At 32.0% G+C, this 24160-nt stretch overlaps 1 protein-coding gene across 1 annotated transcript in view; it reads left to right on the top strand.

Moving 5' to 3' along the window:
- Positions 1 to 24160, top strand: part of LOC131850660 (serine/threonine-protein kinase NLK2-like) — a 117537-nt gene that overhangs the window by 49787 nt on the left and 43590 nt on the right. The window contains 2 exon segments of the mRNA XM_059200960.1: positions 9817 to 9946; positions 11755 to 11810. Of these exon segments, the coding sequence (XP_059056943.1) occupies positions 9817 to 9946; positions 11755 to 11810 (186 nt within the window).

The following is a 24160-nucleotide window of genomic DNA, read 5'->3' as shown; positions in this document are numbered from 1 at the left end:
AATTTACTACTTATTTTTATTTTATAAAATATACAAATATGTACATGTGTATAAGATTAAAGCGAATATGTTATTTATCATTCATTCAGCGAGATCTTCATCTTCATTATTAAATTATGAGCGAATCAATTGCCAGCTCACTAATTCATCAATAAGTTATAGATTGCAATAACATTTCAATTTACTCCCTTGCTATGCTATTGGCAAGATTTGTGCTTTGAATACTATATCGGCTCATGCCCGCCGGGGTTTGACTCAATCGGTTGATAAGGGTAATAACTGTATATAATATAGTTATACCCAGAAACTAGATCACAGAAACTATAGGGATAATCGATGAAGACAGATATATATATATGACATATCTTTGTTTCGACCAAAACATCGGTTTTTACTTGATATAAGACCGTTAGTGTCGACAATAAAAGGTCATTCGATATAGGTTACGATACGTGATGACAGAAAAAGTAATTTGAAACCATATTCGTATGATATCATATAGGGATACTTACAAATCAATATTTTTCTAATATCGATCGTTTATTCGTTAAAAGTAAAGCTATCGATACGATATGTATATCTTTGCTTTATTAATCAAATAGTTTTACGTCTGCACGGATATTTTATTCGGAAATTAACATATTGGTTATATTTGTTTGGAGGTTAGGTGGTGTACATATGTTGTTATCTACAAATCGTACCTAATATTACATCTTTAGTTTGGTGTATTTACTAATAAAGATCTGATATGGTATTAAAGAAATGGTGAATACAAAATTTTTATAATTTACTTCTAAATCTGTTTCTTCTGATTCAAATTCATGTTCAATATTTATTATAGGTACTTTTGCTATCAGGCTCGTTTTAACTAACCTGTATAACAACCTCAAAGAACAGGAGGGTTAAATAAAAGGCTATCTTGTGCTGAGATCGTAATGTTAACGGAATAGTACTATTTTAATGGTAGGTTATATAAAACGAGTCTTTATTATTATTGTGTACTAATTGTAGGAATATTTTAATTCTCTAATGTATATTCTTGTATTATTTATAACAAGAGTTCTTTTGCACAATTTTAGCATCTTGAACAAAACCTACTTCTATAATGCCAAAATTATTATTGGCTAGTATAGAGTAAGTTATGTCGATTGAAATTAACAATTAGCATACCTACTGTAATTATGAAATGGAACGTTGTATAAAGTTTCCTTCTTTTTGATGTAGGTTGAACAGTTATATATAATGTATTTGTATCAATAATGTGTTTCGATATAATATGTAGTTCTGTCGTTTGAACTACAAGAAGCCGTATATTGGCGTGAGTTCATGACGGTAGGTATAAGGGCGTAGGGACTCCTTGCTATGTTAGACTTGTTTGCGCCAACCAACTCTGCTCCCACACCGATAATAATTATGAAACTTGTGTAGATTTTGATGGTAAATAACCATTGGAATTTTGGAAACTAATTTAATTTGCTTATTTGTTTGAAACCGACAGCATTACTTTTATACTCAAGTATGTAATTATTAAATAGTGTACACTTGTGTGACAATAAGTTAATAATCCAGGATTTGTCTACTATTTCATTAACCGCGACTAGCTGTGTCTGCTTTTTAAATAATTTATAATAAATATAAGCCTATAATAACAGTAAGACCCGTTCAACCATTTAATCGGAAAATGAGTACCAAACAGATATAGGGACAGAAACACCCACTTTGGCAATATTAATATGGATTATTTAAAGTCTTGATAAAATATGTAATTTTGCACCGTTGTGGTCTAAAAAATGGATTTAGGAGTCCGGCCGAGCCGTTATTGTTTTATACTTTTTCGGTAAGAAATACTAAAAAGATAAGAATGCTTCTTAACAAATTCATTTTACATCTGGCCTTGACGTGAGGGCTAAGGAAACAATTTCCTAAATTAAAGTAACATAATAAATGGAGTAAATTTGTAGCAGCTTTTCTGAATGTTTTTTTGTTTCCCCGTATTAAATCCCGTGAAATAATTACAATGAGACTTCCTTGATCAGTTAGCAGTACTTACTGAGATGTTCTACTAAAAATAAATAGGTATTCGTGTTAGTCATATGTTCCGGCGAAAATAGATACTGGCCTGTCCGTCGTCGCTAAGGGCGTTATATGTGATAATGCCGTGCCTCGCGGTTCCACCCGTAATTAAAGAGATGGCGGCCACCCTTATGTACCGCATCGTTCGTCCCTGCTATTACTTCTTTTTCATTCATACTTACTTTTTACACGGATTTTATATTAGGTAGTGAGGAGAGGTTTAATAGCATAGTACTTACAAATATACTAATAGTAAGTATAACTGTATTATTAGTAGCATACCTTCCTGAAGGATTTGTCTGTAAAAAGCAAAAAGGATTTTTTATTTCGGTTGACTGTTCTCTGGTTCTCTAAGTTTAGCGTGTTCAAGCAAATTCTTCAGCTTAATGTTAGAGTAGGTATAGTTTACGATTCATCCTAATCTGTCCATCGAGAAATCTATCCAACGTACATACATTTTCTCAGGTTCTCTCAGTGACTCATATCACTTTTCCATTTCGATAGACCAAACGTAATATTTGAAGGGTTGGTTCTAGTCTGGTGGTGACACAGCAATCTTCGCCATTTCATTTTTCTTTTAAATTAATTTTATACTGAAATTGTATTTTTAGAGTTTTTGTTGACGTTATATTTATTAGCATCACTTTGTCACTTATCATATTTTAGAACATTGTAATATGTGCGACGAAATAAAATTGATAAACATAATTAACATATGATAAACTTAATATTAATTGTTTTGTGTGAATGCATTTAGTAATTTTTTGATAAGAAAATTAAGTGGGTTTAATAGAAGAAGATATTAGATTTGGAAATATCGAAAAGCAGAGCAAATATATATATATACTTATAAATAAAATCTAATTGTACAACTAAGAACCTAAAATTAAAAAGCTTAAAAAATATAATATAAAAACTAAAACATACTTATATATATATATATATATATATATATTTATTTCCACAAACTCCTTAATGTGACCCTGATGTTGACCTTGCTTTATATGTGTAATATTGTGCTTGCTTAATATTGTGTGTAATTACATTTTATATTTTTATAGAAAACTGCATAATTGCTACATTATTGTATATGTATAATAGTCATACATTAAAAATTGACGATCGTCAGTGATTTCCCATGGATTTCATATTTAGCCACTGACCTTGGCTCCACGATTTGGTCTAAAATTTCCAGACCGTGATAGTAGACTGTAATGTATATCAGTATATGTAATTCTTTATTACTAATTGTTAGACATTGACCTTCAACAATATGTGACGATTTTAGTTCTTTATTACAAGAGTGAAAATGTATTCGGAATATAATTCTTCAGAAGATTTATTTCGTTATATTGCGTCCTAATTTAATATACGAAAGACTAACAAAATTCAGTTTATTTCTATTACTGAGATACATACTACTTTTAAGTATAATATGTGTAAAGAATAAGTACTTAGTGTGACATACCTTACATGAATGGATATCCACATGTGTATGGCTATTTGTGTTATGTAAAACTGAAAGTGGTTCAATAACTCATCCCGAGTGTAGTGTAGTATAAAAAAAAGTTTCGATACGTTGACATTGACACAGTTTTACGTGTATTTTCATTCCACACCCACCCGTATCGCCATTTGTTTTAGTTATTTTTTCGCGTACAACTCGCACCCGAAACGCTTTTCCGCTGCATTTTGTGGGATGCATTTTTATTTTTTATTGGAAGTTTATTCACTGATCCTCTTTTGGCTCATGTTTTCTGTTTTTACTCTCACTTCAGTTTGACGTTATTAGCTATTTTTATACGTGTCCACAAGGTAAGGGGTATTAAAGTATAATATCTTTTGTGTGTGAAATATTTCTTTTATAGTTTTTAGGTTCAAAATGCAGTAGTGGTTGGTTAGTTAGTGCAGTGGTAGTTTAATTTCAGCAGTGGGTGTAAAGATGGAAAGGAAACTTTAATGTGTACACTAATGGGCCACCAATAAAGGATGAAAGTATGTCTTCATTCTATGAAATCACTTAGCCTGTAGTGGTGAGCTTACCATAAATTAGCCTAAATAATGATCCAGAGGGACCGCTAGCAGGTCGACGTGATAGGGCTATATTGCTAGCAATTTATTCATTATGTTATTTCCCTTCCATTAAAATTTTTAAAATTTTTAATACAAGTGATAAATTAGTACTGACTATACATCAAAATAGCGAGAGCCTCTGAATGTAGCTACAACTTCTTAAGTACAATGATAAATTTGCATTACCTTTGCTGTAATTGGCTGAATCATACATAAATTAAGAGATTTTTAATCGAATTGTACCCTTGCGATAAAATGTAAATTCAGTATGATAATCTAAAAGTTCGTCGCAATGTTAGTCAAACTAAATCCAAACAGTAAATTTAATTAAAATAAGTTATTGTTGTCTGAGTGTATGTCGAATCTGTGTCGATACCAATGCATTAGTGCAACAAATTGTCATGAAGACTTACAGGGCTCTTCCTCACAACTTAGCTGACCAATTACCGTAGCGCTAATAAATGTATATTGAAACAAGCTTCGAGTATGTATTTACATACAAAACAATTGTAGAAGAATTATGCCTCTCTAAATTATATTAATATAACGTTCATCTTTCAGTTAACACTTAGTTTAGTTATTACAAAAAATATTCTTTTTCATATATATTTGAAACTGACGTAGGTTAAACACTGTAATATATCGTATAACAAATATTGGCCGGGTGGGGTGGCACAGACTGCGGCGACATAGGACGGGCGATTATTTCGGCGCCACCAAGCCCGGACTGACGTCCACACGCAATCGGAAACCTCTACACATAAATAGTCTACTTGTAACTTAGCTAGGATTTTTCCTGTTGCTAAGGGATTACATTTAGCTGTAATGGTTTTTTTATTCTATATACAATATGAAAACCAACTGAACGTAAATATACCTAGTGGTGAACATAATTTTTATTTTCACGGGCATAATTCATCAAATTTATTGACTTTGCTGGTGTAATATTTTTGCACTTTTTGTCTTGTCTGTAATCATTGGATTTTTATCACAGTCGACGCACTTTAACACCATTTTTTAAAAGCTTGTAATTGATGCAACACATATTTGTATGTAACGTTACAGTTATTTACTTTTTTACTATTTGTGTTCTTAAGCGTTGTGTATTCGTGTATTCATTCAACTTATCGCTGTAATAGTAACACTGTAAACACCATCTACATTCGCTCCGTTAATTTATTCTTATTGCCTCTGGAATTTTGTTTTCCCAACCTCAAGGAGTTGCGTTATCTTGGAATATGGCCATTCATTTTGTAGTATTTGCCCCCACAGGTGTCTCGACGTTTTGAATATTATACGTACACGTTTCGTCGTTAATTTAGAAATGTGTTTCGGTAAGTTTACGGTGTTACTCTTGGTTATTATAGTCATTACGCGTGGTTTGTAGTTTAAAGACACTCGTGAAGTTTTAATGATTTTTGACGCGTGCTTTTCCACACATTGTATAATTTGAGTGTTATTTATGCCTCATCTAAGTTGTGCAGACAATTTCATCAGTTAGGTTCTTAATTTAAAAAGAGTTAGTTTAAGATACATCACTTTATTTGTATAGAAAATATCGTCCTGAATTTTGTATTATTGTCCGCTTTAAATAAAGTATGTACTTGGATCTATTGCTACTGTGTATCAAGTATTTATTTGCCATATCATTGTTGTTTCAGAAAGACAGCAAAATTTATGTATTTATTTATATTTATATTCTGCAGTCGTATATCATATAATACAATAAAAATAGACATTCGTAGATATTGTTTTGGAACTAACATTATTTTTGTGATACTCCAGTTTTTTTTATTATTTTTATTCGAAAATTGTTCAGATTTGTGACTAGTTGTTCCAAATTAATAAATAAAATATAAAAAAAATATTTTAAAAGAAGTTTATTTAAAAATGTAAAGATTATTTCTGATTATGTTAGACATTCTTCTTCAGAGTGTGTAAAGAATATTAGGACCTCATTACACACCGTCATAGAAACATAAATAAAATAAATTGAATTTCTTTAAAACAATATTATCTTCTAAAATAGGACATAGTCACTGGGTGTGCATTGTAAAAATCTCTCTGACGAATATAGTAGTGGTGTTCATAGAGATGGTAGCGAACGATACAGCCTTGCTCTTTTGAGCCAATGAACATCAGGTCCACGCGGTAAATCTCGCTCCACTAATTCCTCGTTAGGTTTATGTTCGCTCATTGCTTGTAACCTAATATGCTATGACACATGTATGTATATATACAGAGTTAGTAGTAAAAGATATGTCAAATCAAAAGCTAATTATTTTTTCGAGCTAGTTATTCTAAAGCTGTTGGCTGCAGCCGTTTCAGCTTCACTGAACGATGAAGGGGATGAGGGGGACGAGTGTAGATGGAACTGCAAACCCACGGTAGGACTTAAGGAGTGGCTGAAGGACAACTCCTACCTGGTAAGGTCCGAACATCAGCCAAAACTATCGTAATTTCGATCTCCGTTTGAATTGGATAGGGAATCGATAAGGTTGAAAACATCGATTGTCGTCCGAAAGCCAGTGATGATATTCAGTAGACTGATTATCTTTTTTAAAGAAGTGAAGTGAAAAATTTAAGTTTTTAGAACTTTTAGAAGTAACTGTGGGGTCACGGGCCAAATTTGTTTAAAGTTTATTTTCAGATTTCCAATTTGTTTCTCGTTAAAAGTGGTTTTGTTTCATTAGTGTTTGATTTTCAGTGTAGTAAATATAATTGGATGCCATTATTTTTTTCATCTATTAACTTCTCTAAAGCAGACAGTCAGTCAGTGAAACACAATATAGACAAGCGAAAAAGTATTGAGGTATATTAGTATTGAGACTGTTTCATTCTTTTTTAGTATTCTAACAATGATATGTCATTCAATGTAATTTTATGTATTATTTTTATCTCTATTATTTTTTATGACTAGTTTGGTTAAAATTTTTTGAGAAAACAACAATATATATTAGTAAATAATTTGATGAGTTATTCGTAATGGAATGCTACTTATATGGCTGTATGTGTACACGTCAGCCTGCGTCCATCATGCATCGCTAGCGGTGCTACTTAGCGTTCCGACATGTTGTATCAAGCGAATATATTTTGAAGAGCAATCATATAACACGTCTAACCATATGAGCGGTATAAATATTATATTTAAATACTTTAGTGTACAAATAAATTTATGTTTTTTAATTTGTGTGATTTTTAATTATACATGAAAAAAAGTTCATAGATATCAGACATATCTATATCTGCATTGAATGTGGAAAATGAAAGAAATTCAAAAAGATACCAAAGGATATTCTGGAGATACCGTTAAATAAATTAAAACTTCTGTTAAAACTCATTTTCTGAGCAAGGCCTGATTACTCACAAAACTATTATTTAAATGACATTAGTTGTTCGTGTACGTAATTTTCTATTTAATGTAAAACACAGAACAAACAAATAATGTTAACACTAACATTAATTTTCAAAGAATAAGTTTATTAAGTTTTTATTTCTTCTCTTCTTCGCGTCATAACTATCACCCTATAAAAACTAAGAGCGACACAAAAGGATAATTAATAAATTAAATTAAAGCTCACTTCCGGTTATTACATTACCTGATTCCACGCCGTGAAGGTGTTCACGGCGTGGAATCAGGATTAATGTCCCTATTTACGCATTTCCGTGTTAATTTATAAGTTATTGAACCTGTTCACGATTTTATAATTCGCACTGTATTGTACCAAATTTACTATGTGCCATTGTAATCTTTATGGGTATGTCGTAAAGTTTATATTTGTGCAGTATGTTTTTACTTTGTTTCACAGTAACTACATTTCCTGCCATTGTCTTTCGATATGCATGCTTGTTTGGTTTGCCAAATTGGGAGTGTCAGTCGATATGTCGAATCCTAAGAATACTAAAAAAACTACCTTATTGACGTTTAATGAAACTAAGTAGCATAAATTAACATAACATAATATAATAAACGTTTATGAATAAACATTTGATCCAACATCAACAAATTTAAGATTTTCATTTTTTTTTATGAAACAATCAATAGTACTCAAATACGCAGTAATGTAAAAGTAATTTCAAATTCAATTTAAGTTCACACGCAGAAATTTGGCTCGGCGTGCGCATATAATTTCCTTTGAAACAATCAATTACGCGGTATTTGTTTGCCCGTGAACTCGGACGCCCAAATCCACAGGCAATAAATCAGAGACATCCCTAATTTGAAATGTTCAAACGGCCCTGGCGTGCGACGGGGCCGGCCGGCAGCTCGAGCTTCGGTCGTTGCTCTCGGCACGGCTGGCATCCCCATATCCCTCGGATATTATCGCGGCCCTACGTTCAGACGATAATAATCGCAAGGGCATGCCTAACGGTCCCTTTAGCGCGAGGGTACGTCACTTTTCTATATATACGTGTGGACTTTACTGTAAATGTAACGATTTCATTTTCAAAATGTTTCTGTATCGATATCGATACTCTAAAGGAATTAGTTTTATTTTTAAAATGCTTTTATGTCGTATTTTATTATTAACCGGATCTTAACACGAATAATTTTATAAGGGTTACCTCTCGACGTTTTAAAAATTACAGTAACTTTTATGCACGTGTATTATAAAAATTTCGTACCACGATACTTCACACTCGTTTTTTGAAATTTATTTAGCCTTAATTTTAACTACAATTAGTTTGCTATATATATATAAATGGTTAGTGTTGAACTTCATATAAATAATGGTTGCAACCATTATATATTTGTCAACACTACATATACCATATACATCTATATATCGATAGCTTTACTCACTCTGCTACCTTATATTTATAAACGCTAAATAATTCTATTCAAAAGACATCATAACGTACTTAATAATACACGTTTTAAAAGTAAGATAGCATTTTCCTAATATATTTCAAACACTTGAGGTTGTTTAAAATACACATTGTACAAATATTTCTTCGTAGCAACACATTTAAAATTACCAATGGGGTGCTTATCTGCATTTTCGTATAACAATATCAACTTTGTTATGGTAATTTCTTATTTTAAATAATGTTTATGTCAATACGCATCACGATCACCGACTATACTCACGTTGTTGAATTGATTAGATATATTTTGTAATGGAACCTTTTGTCATGATAATCTGTGGTTGCTAATAATCAACATGCATACTATGTGACGAATTATTTATTATTACTATTAAGAGTGTTTAACCTTTATCTGGTAACAAACGCTTTATGTGTAATCTGAGAGCTCAAGAACTCAGAACAGTCAGAATAGATAATACTAAAAATAAATATTAATAAAAAAATGTGGACAAGCTTTCAATAAGACCGTACAAGTTAAAAATATAGATTTAATTATTTCTGAATGGTTATTTAAAATGTTAATCCTATGTAATTAAAACATTATTAAGCAAAAAGTTTTTCGAACTATCGTGAAAATATATTTTTTATTATAAGATAAACGTACATTTAAGAAGAATTTAGAACGAATTTTACCTGTCTATTCAATACAAAAAATGGAATCCTAATCTTTTTTATATAGGTCAGCGTTCAATTCCAGTTATATATTCAGTTTGTTACAGTACCACGAATTCTATTACCCCTTTATGTGTTCTCATTGTTGTGTTTGTTTCGTATTGTAATAAGTCATATGTTTGTTCACAGGGCAGTGACGGACCCGCGCGATGGCCGGCGCGTCGCCCTCAAGAAGTTGCCCAACGTTTTCCAGTCGCTCGTTTCATCAAAGCGCGTCTTCCGCGAGCTCAAGATGCTCTGCTTCTTCAAACACGAAAATGTTAGTATTATTTATACATTTATAGTAATCATTATTAAAAATAAGCATGTCTTATTTTTTATACTTACTAAACGATTTCTTTTATGTTATCGGGCGCCAAACCCTATTAATTAAACCGATTAGAAAATACCGTATATATATATATATATATGTTTTTGCAAATAGTCAAAACTTTTGCGACGTTTTGTTTTGTGGCGACCTATTAACGATGGCCTTTAATGCTATAATCTGCTAATTCTTTTAGGACATATATCTTTAATCTTCTTTATATGTTACTAAGACAACATATTATATTCATATAAATTAGTGTATCATGTACAAATTAGATACACGGACTGCATCTATTTCATTGGATTTTAATGGTTTGTAGGTAAAATTACATAATTTAAATATTCTTCTTTAAACAATTCTGTCACCCTGTTAAATGCTACTATTATTAATTAGATCTAATTAAGACTAAACGTCACCAACTTATTTCTAATTGTTTACATATTTATGCAAATTGTAGTTTAATTGGCCTAACAGTGTTTAAAGTTACGAGGTGTCAAATATTCATAAATTTTAACATCAGATTAATGTTTCTAACACGTGTTCTATAATTTATGATCGAATCGTAAAAAATACAACGCGGTGGCGAAGTGCTGCTTTGATACCGAGGGGCCGGCGAAATATTAACCATAGTTTCATTTTATGGCTTACTTTTACCCAATGTCACCATATACATAGTTATTACGAATTGTCTACGTGCATGTGCACACTGATCAGATCTATATTTTATATCCTATAGTAATAATATGAAACATGCCATGCCTAAGATAATAATATTATATAACTCTTTATTGTGGTCAGAAAATTATTTACAAAAAAGGAACATTTACATAAATGTGCTAAAGCGAAGGGTGGCCTTATTGTTTAAAGCAATCTCTGACATATCATATTTCGAAAATTACGATTATAATTTAAACCGCTAGACGATGCCGTTTAGCACACCGCTTTATTTCCAATGACGCAGGTTCGATGCCTCGCACGATACATATTTTTTTTCTGGACCATTAACACAGCGCTACCTACAAGGTCTGTTTTGCTTGGGACTATATGACACTGAGTAAATTGTTCAAGATTATTATTATATTATCATTGTAATATATGAATAATATATGAATATTGTATGTATGAATATCACTTATGGCAATACTAAAATGGTGAGATCCTGTTTCCTTTCATTATATGACTAATTAAATCGATTTTATAGGGTAATTAAACAATAAATAATTGTAATGCGCAGTCCACTGTCGTCATAATTTATTCATTTTCATTGTACTTTATCGATTATCGCAAATATACTGTAGCGTTCTGTTTGCATTTGTCGCCCTTGTCACGTATCACTAAGAATTTGCATTTGAACGGCAAAACTGAATTTGGCATCATCGTTGTTTTGTGACAATTGCAATAGTATTGATGGCAATTGATGCAAATAATAGAGGAAGTTCTATATATAAATATTTTATAATGAAAATATTAAGATCAACGTCTTAAAAATATATGGTGTCATATTATGGAGTTTAGGAGTATGAAATTTAGAAGTTAAAGTTTAATAAGAAAACAAAGCAAATATTTGTTTATAATAATGTTTAAATCTTCACACACCTACACACATTACCCTGGTTTTGACATCGACATATAAAAGTTAATTAGTTAATAGTATGAACGGTAAACATAATTTTCATAATTATGGTCGAATTTCGACTGCTGGGCAACCATATTGTGTTGTTATTATCAGTGTTTGATATGTGTTTATTTGTTTACAGGTACTATCGGCACTAGACATCCTCCAACCGCCTAGCCTCGATTTCTTCCAAGAAATGTATCCTTTTACTATAGTCTATAAGCGAATTAAATATCACATATATTTATATATAGTGCCAGATCGTATGACTCGGGTCGCAGTAATGGCTACAAAGCCGGTACGTTGACCCTCACACGTGAGTCCGAAGATTGCACTTCTACTTAGAATTAACGGAAATGCTGGGACTCCCAGCAAACGGTCCGTTTCAATGTTTTCTTTATATTTTATCTCCGCTGCACCCGCGCGTTATTGAGTTTGCGCTGAGCGCCTGTCAGCGCTTTAGATGCTGCCTCGATACATTGTTGAATTGTGCGGGGCAGATTTATAGTGGCGATTCTATAATCAGTTAGGCAAACGGACAGTATTGGAATTATATGACTAATAAACGACTAGAATCACATATTGCTTGTTACTGACGACCTCGGTGGGCATGCGGTCTAGTATACCGCTTTACGGCCAATGGTTGCGGGTTCGATTCCTCCTATGGCATAAACATTTTATATTGATGAGTATGTATTTGTATTGATAAGTATGATTGTTTGTATCGGTCAGGGTGTTTTCTATATATAATATGTATTTATTTACGAAGTCGATTTGTTTAGATCTAGTACCCATAACATAAGCTTAACTTGGGTTAACTTGGGTCTAGGTGGTGCTGTGTGAATTGTCCTGAGATTATTATTATTACTGTGCTAATATTTGATATACACTTGACGGTCTCTGGTTTCTGGTCTAATGGTTTAGCTGCGTAAGGCGCCTAAGGTTCTGATTCTAAATTCAGAGGAATTTAGAATCAGATGTAACGCACATCTGATTCTAAATTCCTCACACAATGCAGACATTCGTTAATAGAATTAATACTTTGATTTGGTTGTTTAACCCTGTATATTAATACAAACTATTTCTATATTTTTTATAATATTTGTTAAATAAAATGTATTTAGTACACATAGTACAAGCTCTGTTTAGTTGCATCTAGATGACGCATTGTGAATTGTAGGATGACCTTTGTGAGTTTATTAATAATATTACACATTTATTATTACTCACAAAAATATAAAAGGTAATAAGTGCCTTTGGCGGACCGAACACCATGCGGCATTTTCTACCAGTCAAAACTATAGATAGTGCAGAATATAATTAATTAATTCGTTTATGTTGTTGAAAAGCATTTTATATTTGTTTGTGCAAAATGAAATAGCGATAAGTAGTGTTTCGGTGTCGTCGACATTGCGTGCCAAGGACGCGATGATATGTAGCGCCTACGGGGCGGGCCGATCCCGAACCCTGCTGAGCACACGCCCTCCGTTCGTATTGCCAATTTCCTCCGTTCTCTTTGTTCACTTTTTTGCCTTTGTAATATAATAACAATCCTGTTTAAATCACGTACACTCATTTATTATACACTAGCCGTTATCCGCGTTTTCATGTGCTCTTTCAAGATAAAAGATAGTCTATGTCCGTCGTGATATCATCTTTATATCAAATTTCATTAATATCCGTTCAACCGTTTAATCGTGAAAACAGACCATTTAGCACAACTTTCCAAATTTAATTGCGCAGCTTCGTAAACAATCGTGACTTTCGACTTTGTGTATCATTCATTAATGGTAAAGAATAATGCAATATGCTGATTACCGTGACAACTTTATGAATGTTTAAGTCAATTGGACAGTGCGCAGTCTTGAGTAGGATTTATTGCTCAAACAACCAGATATTTTGTCACAGGTCCACCGTACTTAGTAGAATTTCTCAAATGTTTTAACACTCGAAAAGAAATACTGTATATCATAATGAAATTTCTAATTTAAATACAATGTTTGACATGCGGGTTATAGTATAATAACAAATGCTGTTATATGGTCCCCATAAACACGCGTAGGTTGCGTATATTTTGTGATGCTTTTGTTTGTTTATGGACATAGGATCATACCGCACACCCAGTACAATTCTGTATTAAGTAAAATTTTACTAATTTTGTAAAATTTACTGTAAAATTTTAGTTTTAAAGTCATATTAATATTTTTTTTTTTTAGTAAATCCAATATTGTAATGTATACCATGTACTATATGTGAAGTCAGCTTGTCTGTCATTTCCTGTAGTAAAAATAAATATTTAGTTTGATATTTAAAGTAAATCGATTCCATGGTAATATTTTTAGATTAGTGTTCAAAATTTAGAGATAATTAATCACAAATAATTATAGTTACATAACTATAATAATTATTCTCAAAATTTTGTTTATTAACTTTTGTAGTCCTGGCGAAAATGGCGAGTTCAGTTCTCTCAGCTTGGAAATTGTAGATTTCGATTTTTCATTCTTTATTTGTTTCTCTTTAGTTCTCGATCTATAATTTTTCCCAAGCCTCCGGTTACAGTCCAATTTTGTCACATCCCGATACTGCTAACATTCGTCTCTTTCAACCGCAACATAAAATATCCACTGAAATAACTGTCGGTTTTATGTTTCAAATTTTATGCCACATATTCTATTGTATTTTTATAGCTCAGTGTGATTTTTATGGTTAGATACATTTCTATTACCTTCTTTATATAGGTTTGTGTGCAATACGTAGTCGCTCTCTCTCTGTAACGATTCTATCTTATAACGACTGTAACATATACACTTTAAGACTTCGGTTGATATAAAATCATCGGTCTTATGCTTTCTAGTTTCAGAGACATCGCCAGTAGACAGCGAATAATTCACTTTTATAGACTAGATTGTCCTTTGTTTCAATCGGATGTACACATGCTTATCTAACCTCTATATACACTGTAGAGGTTGTATAAGCATGTGCTAGTTTTATACCTACATATAAATACTCGGGAAGAAATTGTCTAAATCCGATAATTTTGCGTGATTTAACTAAAAAATATAGTTGCTATTAAAAAAATAAGCTCATAAATTACGAGTATGCTCTATTGCAAATATTAAAGCCATTATAATTATGTCAATAGCATTCATTCATTATATGGCAATCTCGGCTTAGCAAATGTCGATGACTCCACCCCGAGAAACAATTATAGTTACATTAATACATACCTTGTTACTTAAACAGGGAACAAAATAGTATAAATATAAAAATATTTAAGTTTGTAATTGGACTGTTCAAATTATTATAAATGAAAACTGGCAGAAAAATGAAAGAATAATTTTCAAATTAAAATAAAGAAGGACGGAACTGAATAACAAGAGCTGTTGTTACCTGTTGTTTTTAGAATATTCGAAGACAATGTTCTTAAAGTTTGTTTCCACGTCGGCTAAGTGCTAAAAGGAGCATTTTCTATAAAATGAATTGTAAAAGTTAAACGAGATTCTTTCAAATGTATTTAGGGAAAAATAAACATCGAAAGAAAGACACGCAAGCCACACGGAGGATATTTCGTGGATTTAATCTAAGGGAATAGAACCTTGTGCGTCATGGAACTTTGAACGGGAACAGTTTTAATTCGAGAAGGACGTAACCCCTTACTAAAATATATTTAGAAGACCAAATCCAACGAAGTCAATAAAGATTTAACAACTTTAATATACACTCGTAAACAGGCCATAAAAGTCTTATAGTCACTTGGCATGTATGCAAGTGCATATTTATAGTAAATAATTTACAAATACACTTTTTGGTAGTACCTACATATGTACACATGAGTTGAAATGTGATGTCAGTGAAACTTCTACCTAAATGTCAAGTACTAAATCCAATTTAATTATTTTATTGCTGTTTACCGTTACAGTTAACGAAAAAGAATAAAATAAAATATTCGTACTAATATCCTAAATGCTAGTCTGAATTGATTTGAGGATGTACATAGGCTATATTTTATCTTAAAAAAACGTCATGGTAACGGCTGAGTAAAAGCGAAATGAGATTATACATATCATTTCGCTTTTTATGTATGTTTATAATAGTACGCATTGGCTTATGTATGATGAAAAAAAACAATACTCGTCTGATTTTGCCATTTTCGTATGGCTTGAACATAGTTTGAACTCTATTCCTGTGTAGTAGGTATATTAGAGTGCGACAAATATTTGTCTAAATTACTGAAAACTGCCGAGATAACTCTTCGTTTGGGATTAGGTCATCCCTTGTGGTTTCAAAGAATTTCACGAATGAAATGTGTTAAAGGGCCTTTGTGTGTACTTATAAATCTGTGTGGTGGTGTTTTGTGTCGTGACGGTCTCCCAATTGCTCACAAGCCCACAACTGAACGTTGCCGTCAGTATTCTCACCGAAATAGAACTAAGTACTTCCGCTAAACAAAATATACTGTCCCTCTTTGTACGTTATTTATTTGCGCCTTGTGATGTTCAAGGTACTCTTATTTTAGGTTTCTTTTTGCAACAAATGTCTTTGTTTCTTTATATTGCACTTTGTTTTTGTTGCGCTTTGTGTCATTTTAAATGTTGACTCATAATATCGGAAGTCTGTTCAAGAATTTACAAGGAATCGTGATACGTAAATCGAGAGTTACGATCACAAAGAAATATATTACAGTAATTATAAACAATGAAGAACATCAAAAGGAATGACATTCAAATAAATGACAGGCAAAAATATTTTTTATGAAAATTCAAGCGTCCGAAAACAAAGGAAGGAAAATTGGCAGTTGAAAAGTGGCGCAGAGCGATGATTTGAGCTGAGCACTTCTGTACTGTCTCTTTCGTGTAACTTTTGTCAAAGAAATATTTCATTTTGCTCCAATTCAGGAGGCATTTCATTCTTTTCTTGTCTTTCATGCCTTGATAAATAAATCCTTGTTTTGTTACAATGAATACATGCTCCGTATTATCTTGTTACTAACTGTATCCTGTGTTGCTACCCGCGTGAATTTGGGTAATAACTGTCCTATATATTCATCTGGCATATGATGTATCTGTATACAAATAGCTTTAGAATTCGTTATATAGGTTTTGCTTGAAAAAGTATCTTTCCTTATAAACATCTGTCTATCACAAAATTTCGCATTTATATTATTATTAATAATAATAATAGGACGTATGTTTAATGTAGGTACAATGTAAAATTTCATATCATAATATCCTATTAGCATCTCGCTATTTGCTTCTTCCTATTAATAGGAGAAGCAAACATTACTATGATAGCCAGATAGGTTGGTATATAACATTTTCTTAAATTCTCTTGAACTAGTATACTTTACTTTGTTCTATTCTGGAATTACAGAATTCTGAATAAGGATTGAAATGGAGAGATGATTCATATTCATACGCAGTCACTACACAAAGATGCTTTAATTATATTATAATTTTACATTATTACTTGTGCTGACACATGCTGACTTTCATTTTCTAAGTGTCCCTTTCTGAGTGATCATGTATCTAATTCGTCACGACTGTTGGTTGGCCACACCTTTTGTTCTAGTATTTATTCTTTTTGATGGCGTCAGTCTTTGTTCCAGTAAGTCTGGCGTATTGTATGCCAGTATGGCGCGCACAGTGCAGCGCCCTTGCGCGTGCGCTTCCTAATTAGCGGTTCTGCGTGGGCAGCACTCCTCGATTTAACCTCGCCGCGTCACGGCTCGCTGTACTCTCCAGTATCGTTCGCTAAACACTAGGTACTCACTTCATCGAAAACATCTACAATATAGATTATTTCTTAAACTATGGGCTCCGAGCACTAGTTTTTGATTGGAATATTTGGCGGGCCTTGAAACTACTTTAAAACATGAGTATTAACATTTATTGTTACAACAATATTGATAATCTAGAGATGACTGTACAGTTTGAAAGTTTTGGTTTAAATGGGTGGCGGTGTAGTCAACTTTGGGCATCATTAAATTAGAATATTAATAAAATTATTCAATATTGTGCTTAATAATTATAATTTATTACATGCCTTTTGTCTATATATACTCGTAGTATGTCTGTGTAAGAAATTTCATATATTCACAAAGTTACATTTATATTTCATTTTAGTAGGATTTAACTATCTACTATAAAGGAATTCCGCTTCTCCTCTACAAAATGTTTACAATGTCGTCGTATCATGTTAGAGCAATTATGTAGTTAAAAAAATTCCTAGTACCAACAGATTAGTAGTGATACTTAGTTATAGTTTAAATAATAATACATTCTTAAGCAGTATTTACTTAATATAGCCCATATTAATAGGCCAGAAACTTAATTTGATCTTAATAGACTTTATCTGGTCATGTGATTGATGATATTTACTTATTCAAATGAACCTAACCTTTCTTATTCATGTTATTGCAATACAGTCGAACTTATTTTATTGGTTTCAGGTAGAATTCTGATTCAGTTAGAAATCTCGTAAACAAACTAAATGGTGATTTGAAATATAATTTTGGGTCAATGCTTATCATTAGGTTTACAGACGATTACATTGTTTACTTATGTACATAATATATTTAAAAAATGTTTAAAGAAATGTACTGTTATTTTTATTATTTTTCATTATTAGGTATAATTTGAATTAATCGCAAATATTTGCACCTATTTTATCAGAACGTAAGCATCCTAACTTAAATACATAACAAAAATTGAATACTAGCTTTTTAAAAATTTCCTGTTTACATGTTGGTCAAGCTTGTTTTCTATTAAACTGAATATCTGCGTGTGGCATTTCAAACCCTGTTTTTATGGAAACCACGAAAGGTTCGTTTAGTGTACACTTAAAAAGAATAGTGCTTGTGCTACGGTCTTTTTACGATGTTTTGTGCCATCGAGGCCGAGTTGGTGCCAGTAACGTATAGCCAGTGTTGTTGTTATTGACGGCTTTGAACTCTTATGGCGATTCGCTATTTGACTCCTTCTTTTTGGATTTCTTTAAGATTTGTTAAAATGTGCAAAATGTAAGTATTATCGCACATTTATTTTATGTAACCGGGTTGGCGTTTTGTGTCAAAACGAGCCAGTCAAGCTGTTTTAGATGCTTTCGGTCAAGAATCTATACAGATTCAGCATAGAAATGCTCTGGCCCTCTATCTGTTCTATGTCATGGTCATAGAGATCTCGTTTGTCAAACTCGTGGAAGAGTCGATACATGAGTGTATCCACTTCATCTCTATAATTATGTAGATGGAATGTTTACTGTACACATAATATTCCTCGTTTTATGGGGGTCACCTCGGCAGTTCTGATTGGATTACCTAAGCCATCCCAGGATAACGACGTCGAGTTTTATGTTGTAATTATGTCTACTTTTATCTGAACATTATCTCAGATCGAGTGACTCGTTCTTCTTATGCGAGTTAATTATATCTTATCGGTTCCTACTTAATTGTTTATTGATTTAAGTTATTCTACATAATCTATATAATTAATCGTATGACTAATACCAAATTAATCTAGAATTCATATTTTATTAATTTAATAGCACATTATTTTATTTATCATTATACTATTTAAATAACACACAAATATTATTATTACCGATGGTCGCGATTTCGATTCCCGCTCGATCTGAGCTGCAATAAATGGCAATGAACAGAGACACATTTTCTCGTTTATACTATTAGGGTTGATTAATCTTTTATGTTAACTACTTTAGTAGCCCAAGCTTGGCGCCCATTAGTAGAACATTTTTACTTTTTATATATAATTAGAATATTTTTTTCTCTACTAATTTAGACTATAGTAGAGAAATGTAAAAATTCTCCTGACTGTACCACTAGGCATTATTAGTGTGGGTGTAATTTAATTATCTTTTTCATTTTACAAACCTTATATGGGAATCGTATTTATTTATAGTGTACTGTTAGTATCCTGGGTCATGACGTCAAAGAGCACATTGCAGTACTCGTGTACCTAATTGTTCGGTTAATATAACAAATTAGTGGATTGACGTCATATTGATATTGTGGCCCGTGGAGCTATATGACGGACGGATAGTGCGGAAAATTATGTAAACGGGTATGTGAATGGGTCGGTTCTACTGTAAGTACTGTTGTGGGTAAAGTTTTGGCATATGAATTAAGTCAATGCATTATATTTAAGTAATATTATTACTATTATGTATAACCGAATGTTACTGTACAATTGTACATATAGTAGTAAGTTAGTACATCTTCTAGTTTCATAAAGTTACAAATTAATATTTCCTGTTTTATTGAACCAACTAATATAAATATTGAAAATTATGTATTTTTGTATTAAGATATCGCTTTATTTATATAACAAAGTACGTGCATGGTATTTTTACAATTTTATTTAGTACAATATGAATTTTCGTGGAATATTACTCATGTGAACCAGCCGGAATATTAGAACTGTTTGAAAAGACGTCCCTTAGGTCGCGGATACTTTAATTGTGTCAATTGGGGTCACAGATATGTCAATTGGGTCACGATTTGTCTTTCTAGAAAATGTCGTTTTAATGAAATTGTTATTGATATGTTTAACTATGAAAAATCTACTCTGTAATCAATTTACACTGCCTCGCTGGTAGCAGTTTAGTACAGCGCTTTCCCATGATCGCGGGTTCGATTTCTCGCACGATGCAAACATTTGTATTCGTGATTATCATTATTTGTATCGGTCTGGGCGTTGTATATGTATATTATGAATGTATTTAAGTATTTTTATCCATTGTCTAGCCACATTCACTGTCATTGTAACCTCTGCTTAGCTTGACTTAGAAGGGGTTATTGATTCAAAGTAATAGTATAAAAATGAATCATAGACCGAAAAGTAAATAAATTTTAATTTGGTTATATAACCATATTAAAATTTTCAATTATTTTCAATGTACTTTGAATATTTCGAAATCAGAGGTCTTCGACTTCGAAACGTTGTCCGCTTATTTATTATAATTTTATATTGTCTTGCCGTGGGTATTTATAATATGATAAGAGAATGATATCGTGGGCAAAACAAGCTGTTGATAAAAATATTTTCTCATGAAATTAATTCTTGTACACAATTAAAATTCTGCTATTCACTAATTGTTGCTAAATTTCAATTAAAATTTAGTTATTGTAACATTTCATGTTTTATATTTTTACATTACATCTCGTTAATTTATTAATAGAAATAATTACGAAAACAGGTTTTATGTGCATCTGTAGTAAAAAGCTGAAGGGAACGCTGTATCTTCGGAACCATGCCTAAAGGGACTCCTTTTTATAATATAATTTAGTTATTATATTATATTTTTTAAGGTTTTTAATTTTAGGTTCTTTGTTGTACAATTAAGTGTAAAATATAATGATAATGATATACCATTTTAGAGACAACTAACGCCATCTATTTCCTTTTTGCTTATAATTTATTTTTCTTATCTACAATAGTAATTGAATTTCATGTACATACAGAAAAGAGAAAACTTCAATAAATACTTGTTTTTGGACAGTTTTCTAGAACTTTGGAGGCTAAAAATCTCGGCAAAGGAGTTAACGATCTACGTCGGTTCATTTCCATACAATTTGCAAGTTGACGAGCGCTAGAGATTTTGCGAGAAGGATTATTTATACATAGGTACCTACAGAGCATGTACAAGACTATAAGCACAGTATGTATAAAAACTAAAAGCCGTATTATATTTAATGTACAAATATACGAAAAATATACATTAGATATTCGATAAAACGTAAAAGTCCATGTAATAACTATGTATGTCTTAGAATGTATGTGGGTGGTAGAATGATGTTAAGAATATAATATACGAGTATATATATTATAATAAAAAAAGACTACAAACTAAGATCAGGAAGGGAAATACTGAGTACAGAGGAAATAATAAGAAAAATAGAATAAATTGAGTCGAACTTGAATTCTGTGTTTGAAATATATGAAGTAGAACATAGATTCTAAACATATTCTTCATACTAGCTTAGCTCGCGACTTCGTACGCGTGGTTTTTGGAATAACCATAGTTTATAGCTATTTTGTTTGTAAACCGATTGCCTTAAAACACAACATTATAGGTAGAGCTTACTACAATACATTAGTGAAAATCGCACCTTAATTCGCTAATCCGTTTCTGAGATTAACACAAATCTACGGACAAACAGTAAAAAATTCTTCCTATACTAATTTTTCTCATATATCTATGTGCATGCTGTGATCAATTACATTTTTGAATTGCACTCAATATTCTTGTATCGTTTGATGATAATCAGCAAGTCATATCAATCATCATAAATAGTTAGATAGATTTATCTATTTCTCTTCCATGGCCACGATGCAATTACACCCTGGAAAGTTTCTGTGATAAAACAGTATCAATTACAGTTTTGGTTTTAGTTTTACGACATTTGAGAAGAACGAGCGCTTCCAATAAACTTCTCGATCGGTGACTAGGGTTCCCACCCGTACTATATACTATCTTACTGTATTGTAGCAAAATGTATTATATAATTACGAAACTTACTCAATTGTAGCACTTCTTTAAGTTATCTGGATGTCTAGATGTATATTTTATACTCGGAGTAGAGAATTTTAGAACGAAATTTAGGACATTGATCTATTGTTTGTTAGTAAGCTGTTATTGCAACTAAACTATTTTTCCTAAATTTGTCATAATCACTATTTCTTTACATCTTAAAAAATGTTTTAAAATATAATGGCAGCCCTAACTGTAACCGAGGCGATTGCGGCAAATAGAGAGTGTATAGAAAACAGATATAGAGTGTGTCCTCCTATATTTTTGTAATAGTATGAAGCTCTCTAAACCATCCTCGCCTTTATTGTTATGCGTTAAATAAATTACATATACATAAAATCAATAACAAATTGATTGTTCCAGATAATTTTAAACGAAAAATAATTAAACGTTACCTCGTCAAAGAAGTGAAAGAAATGTATTTTTTCATAGAATTTTCTTTCTCACATTTAAGCTTTGAAATATATTTCTATGGGCTTCCATCTTCACGCACTGCTTGCCAGAGTAATCAGGGTTTTGTCGCGAGTAATAAAGTTTGAACTTTATTGCTCTTGTTCTGTATTTGTGTAACGTACCTATGTTTTTAAGGAAAGTCAAATTTGTGACGATGTATACATACGTAATGTGGGTAGGGGTAGAGTAAGTAATCAAATAAATGTTTCGGTGTTTGAATTCCTGCAAGTACCCATATAAAAGGAAAGTTAGTTCTCCGAAATGGTGTTTGTATAGTACATGGAGCGAGGCACCGACTCAGGTCAAGTCGTCGGGGAATGGTAACACGTTTTATGTTTATGATCCATCTGTAACATTATTTATGTTACTTTGCCGCTCTTTACTTATACTACACCTTTAAAGGCCTATTAGACTCGTATAACTTATGGTAATTAATATCCAAATAGAGGTCTAAAGGTCATTGAAAAATAATGCAATTTCGACAGGACGTAAAATCGTTATTAAACTTGTATGACGAGCTGTAAAATCTGGAACCTAATGTTCGGGGGTTTATTGCTCAGTACGGCGCGCGGTTATTGTTTTGCCTTGTACTTTTATTGCGCAAGGCACAAAGCCCAGTATTGAATAAAAGGGCCGCGTTGCCTTCATCGAATCCAATGTTGAGCAGTACCCTTCTGTCCATAATGACACGCAGGAAAGATTTTATAGAACCTTTAATAGTATCATTAATAATAATAAATCGATATCGTTCCTTATATTGGGTTTCCCTATAAAACAATAAATATTCACTATAGACACGTGTAAAAAACACGTACAACCGTGTTTAACATTTCTTGCTTTATACGGCATCGTTTTAATTTGATTAAATAAATGTTGTAATAAGTTCTGAATTTTACCAATCTGCTGGAAAATCTACAAATTGGCAAAATTAAAATGAAATTGATAAAAAATTATGAATGAAATTGTATTTTTCCAAATCACAGATTTTGTATTGAAATATTAAACCATTCTATTTATTAAGTATTCTTGGTACCTACGTGTGTTTAGTTTGACATTTGGAATATTTTTGATGGAATAAAAATAAATATTGTATCTATCAAAGAACAGGTAGCCAGCTGTTTAATTTTTTTACTGATATGCAGAGAATCATTTCTCCGTCTTGTTTGTTACTTGTGTGTATTAAAAAAACTGTGTTTACACATGAGACACAGTTGTTAAAAATATATTTTTTTGTCTATCTTCTAAAAACTGCATGTCATAGCAAAATATGCGGGATCATCGACATGGGTTTAATTTTTTTTTATCAGTGAAAGATGTGTATCTATAATGTGACTAATTTTCCATTCAGAGGGAGTTTAAATCATAGCTTACTGTGCACGTTGTTGAGATAGGGCGGAGGCGACCCTTCCGTTAATGTATTCTGGCAATTTCGCTAACGCCCGCACCCCTGCGCCCTCGCGCACCCTCGTCCTGCCGCCCGGGAACTTGAGCCCTGCTTAGGCCCTAGATTAAATTTGTACCCTTCTGTTTATCATTCCTTTTTCGTT

The sequence above is a fragment of the Achroia grisella genome, unplaced genomic scaffold, assembly GCF_030625045.1.
Source record: "Achroia grisella isolate CSIRO2021 unplaced genomic scaffold, CSIRO_AGI_Agris_v1 utg779, whole genome shotgun sequence".
Taxonomy (NCBI): domain Eukaryota; kingdom Metazoa; phylum Arthropoda; class Insecta; order Lepidoptera; family Pyralidae; genus Achroia; species Achroia grisella.
Note: the sequence above shows the minus strand (reverse complement) of the source record. Positions and strands in the feature narration are given on the sequence as shown.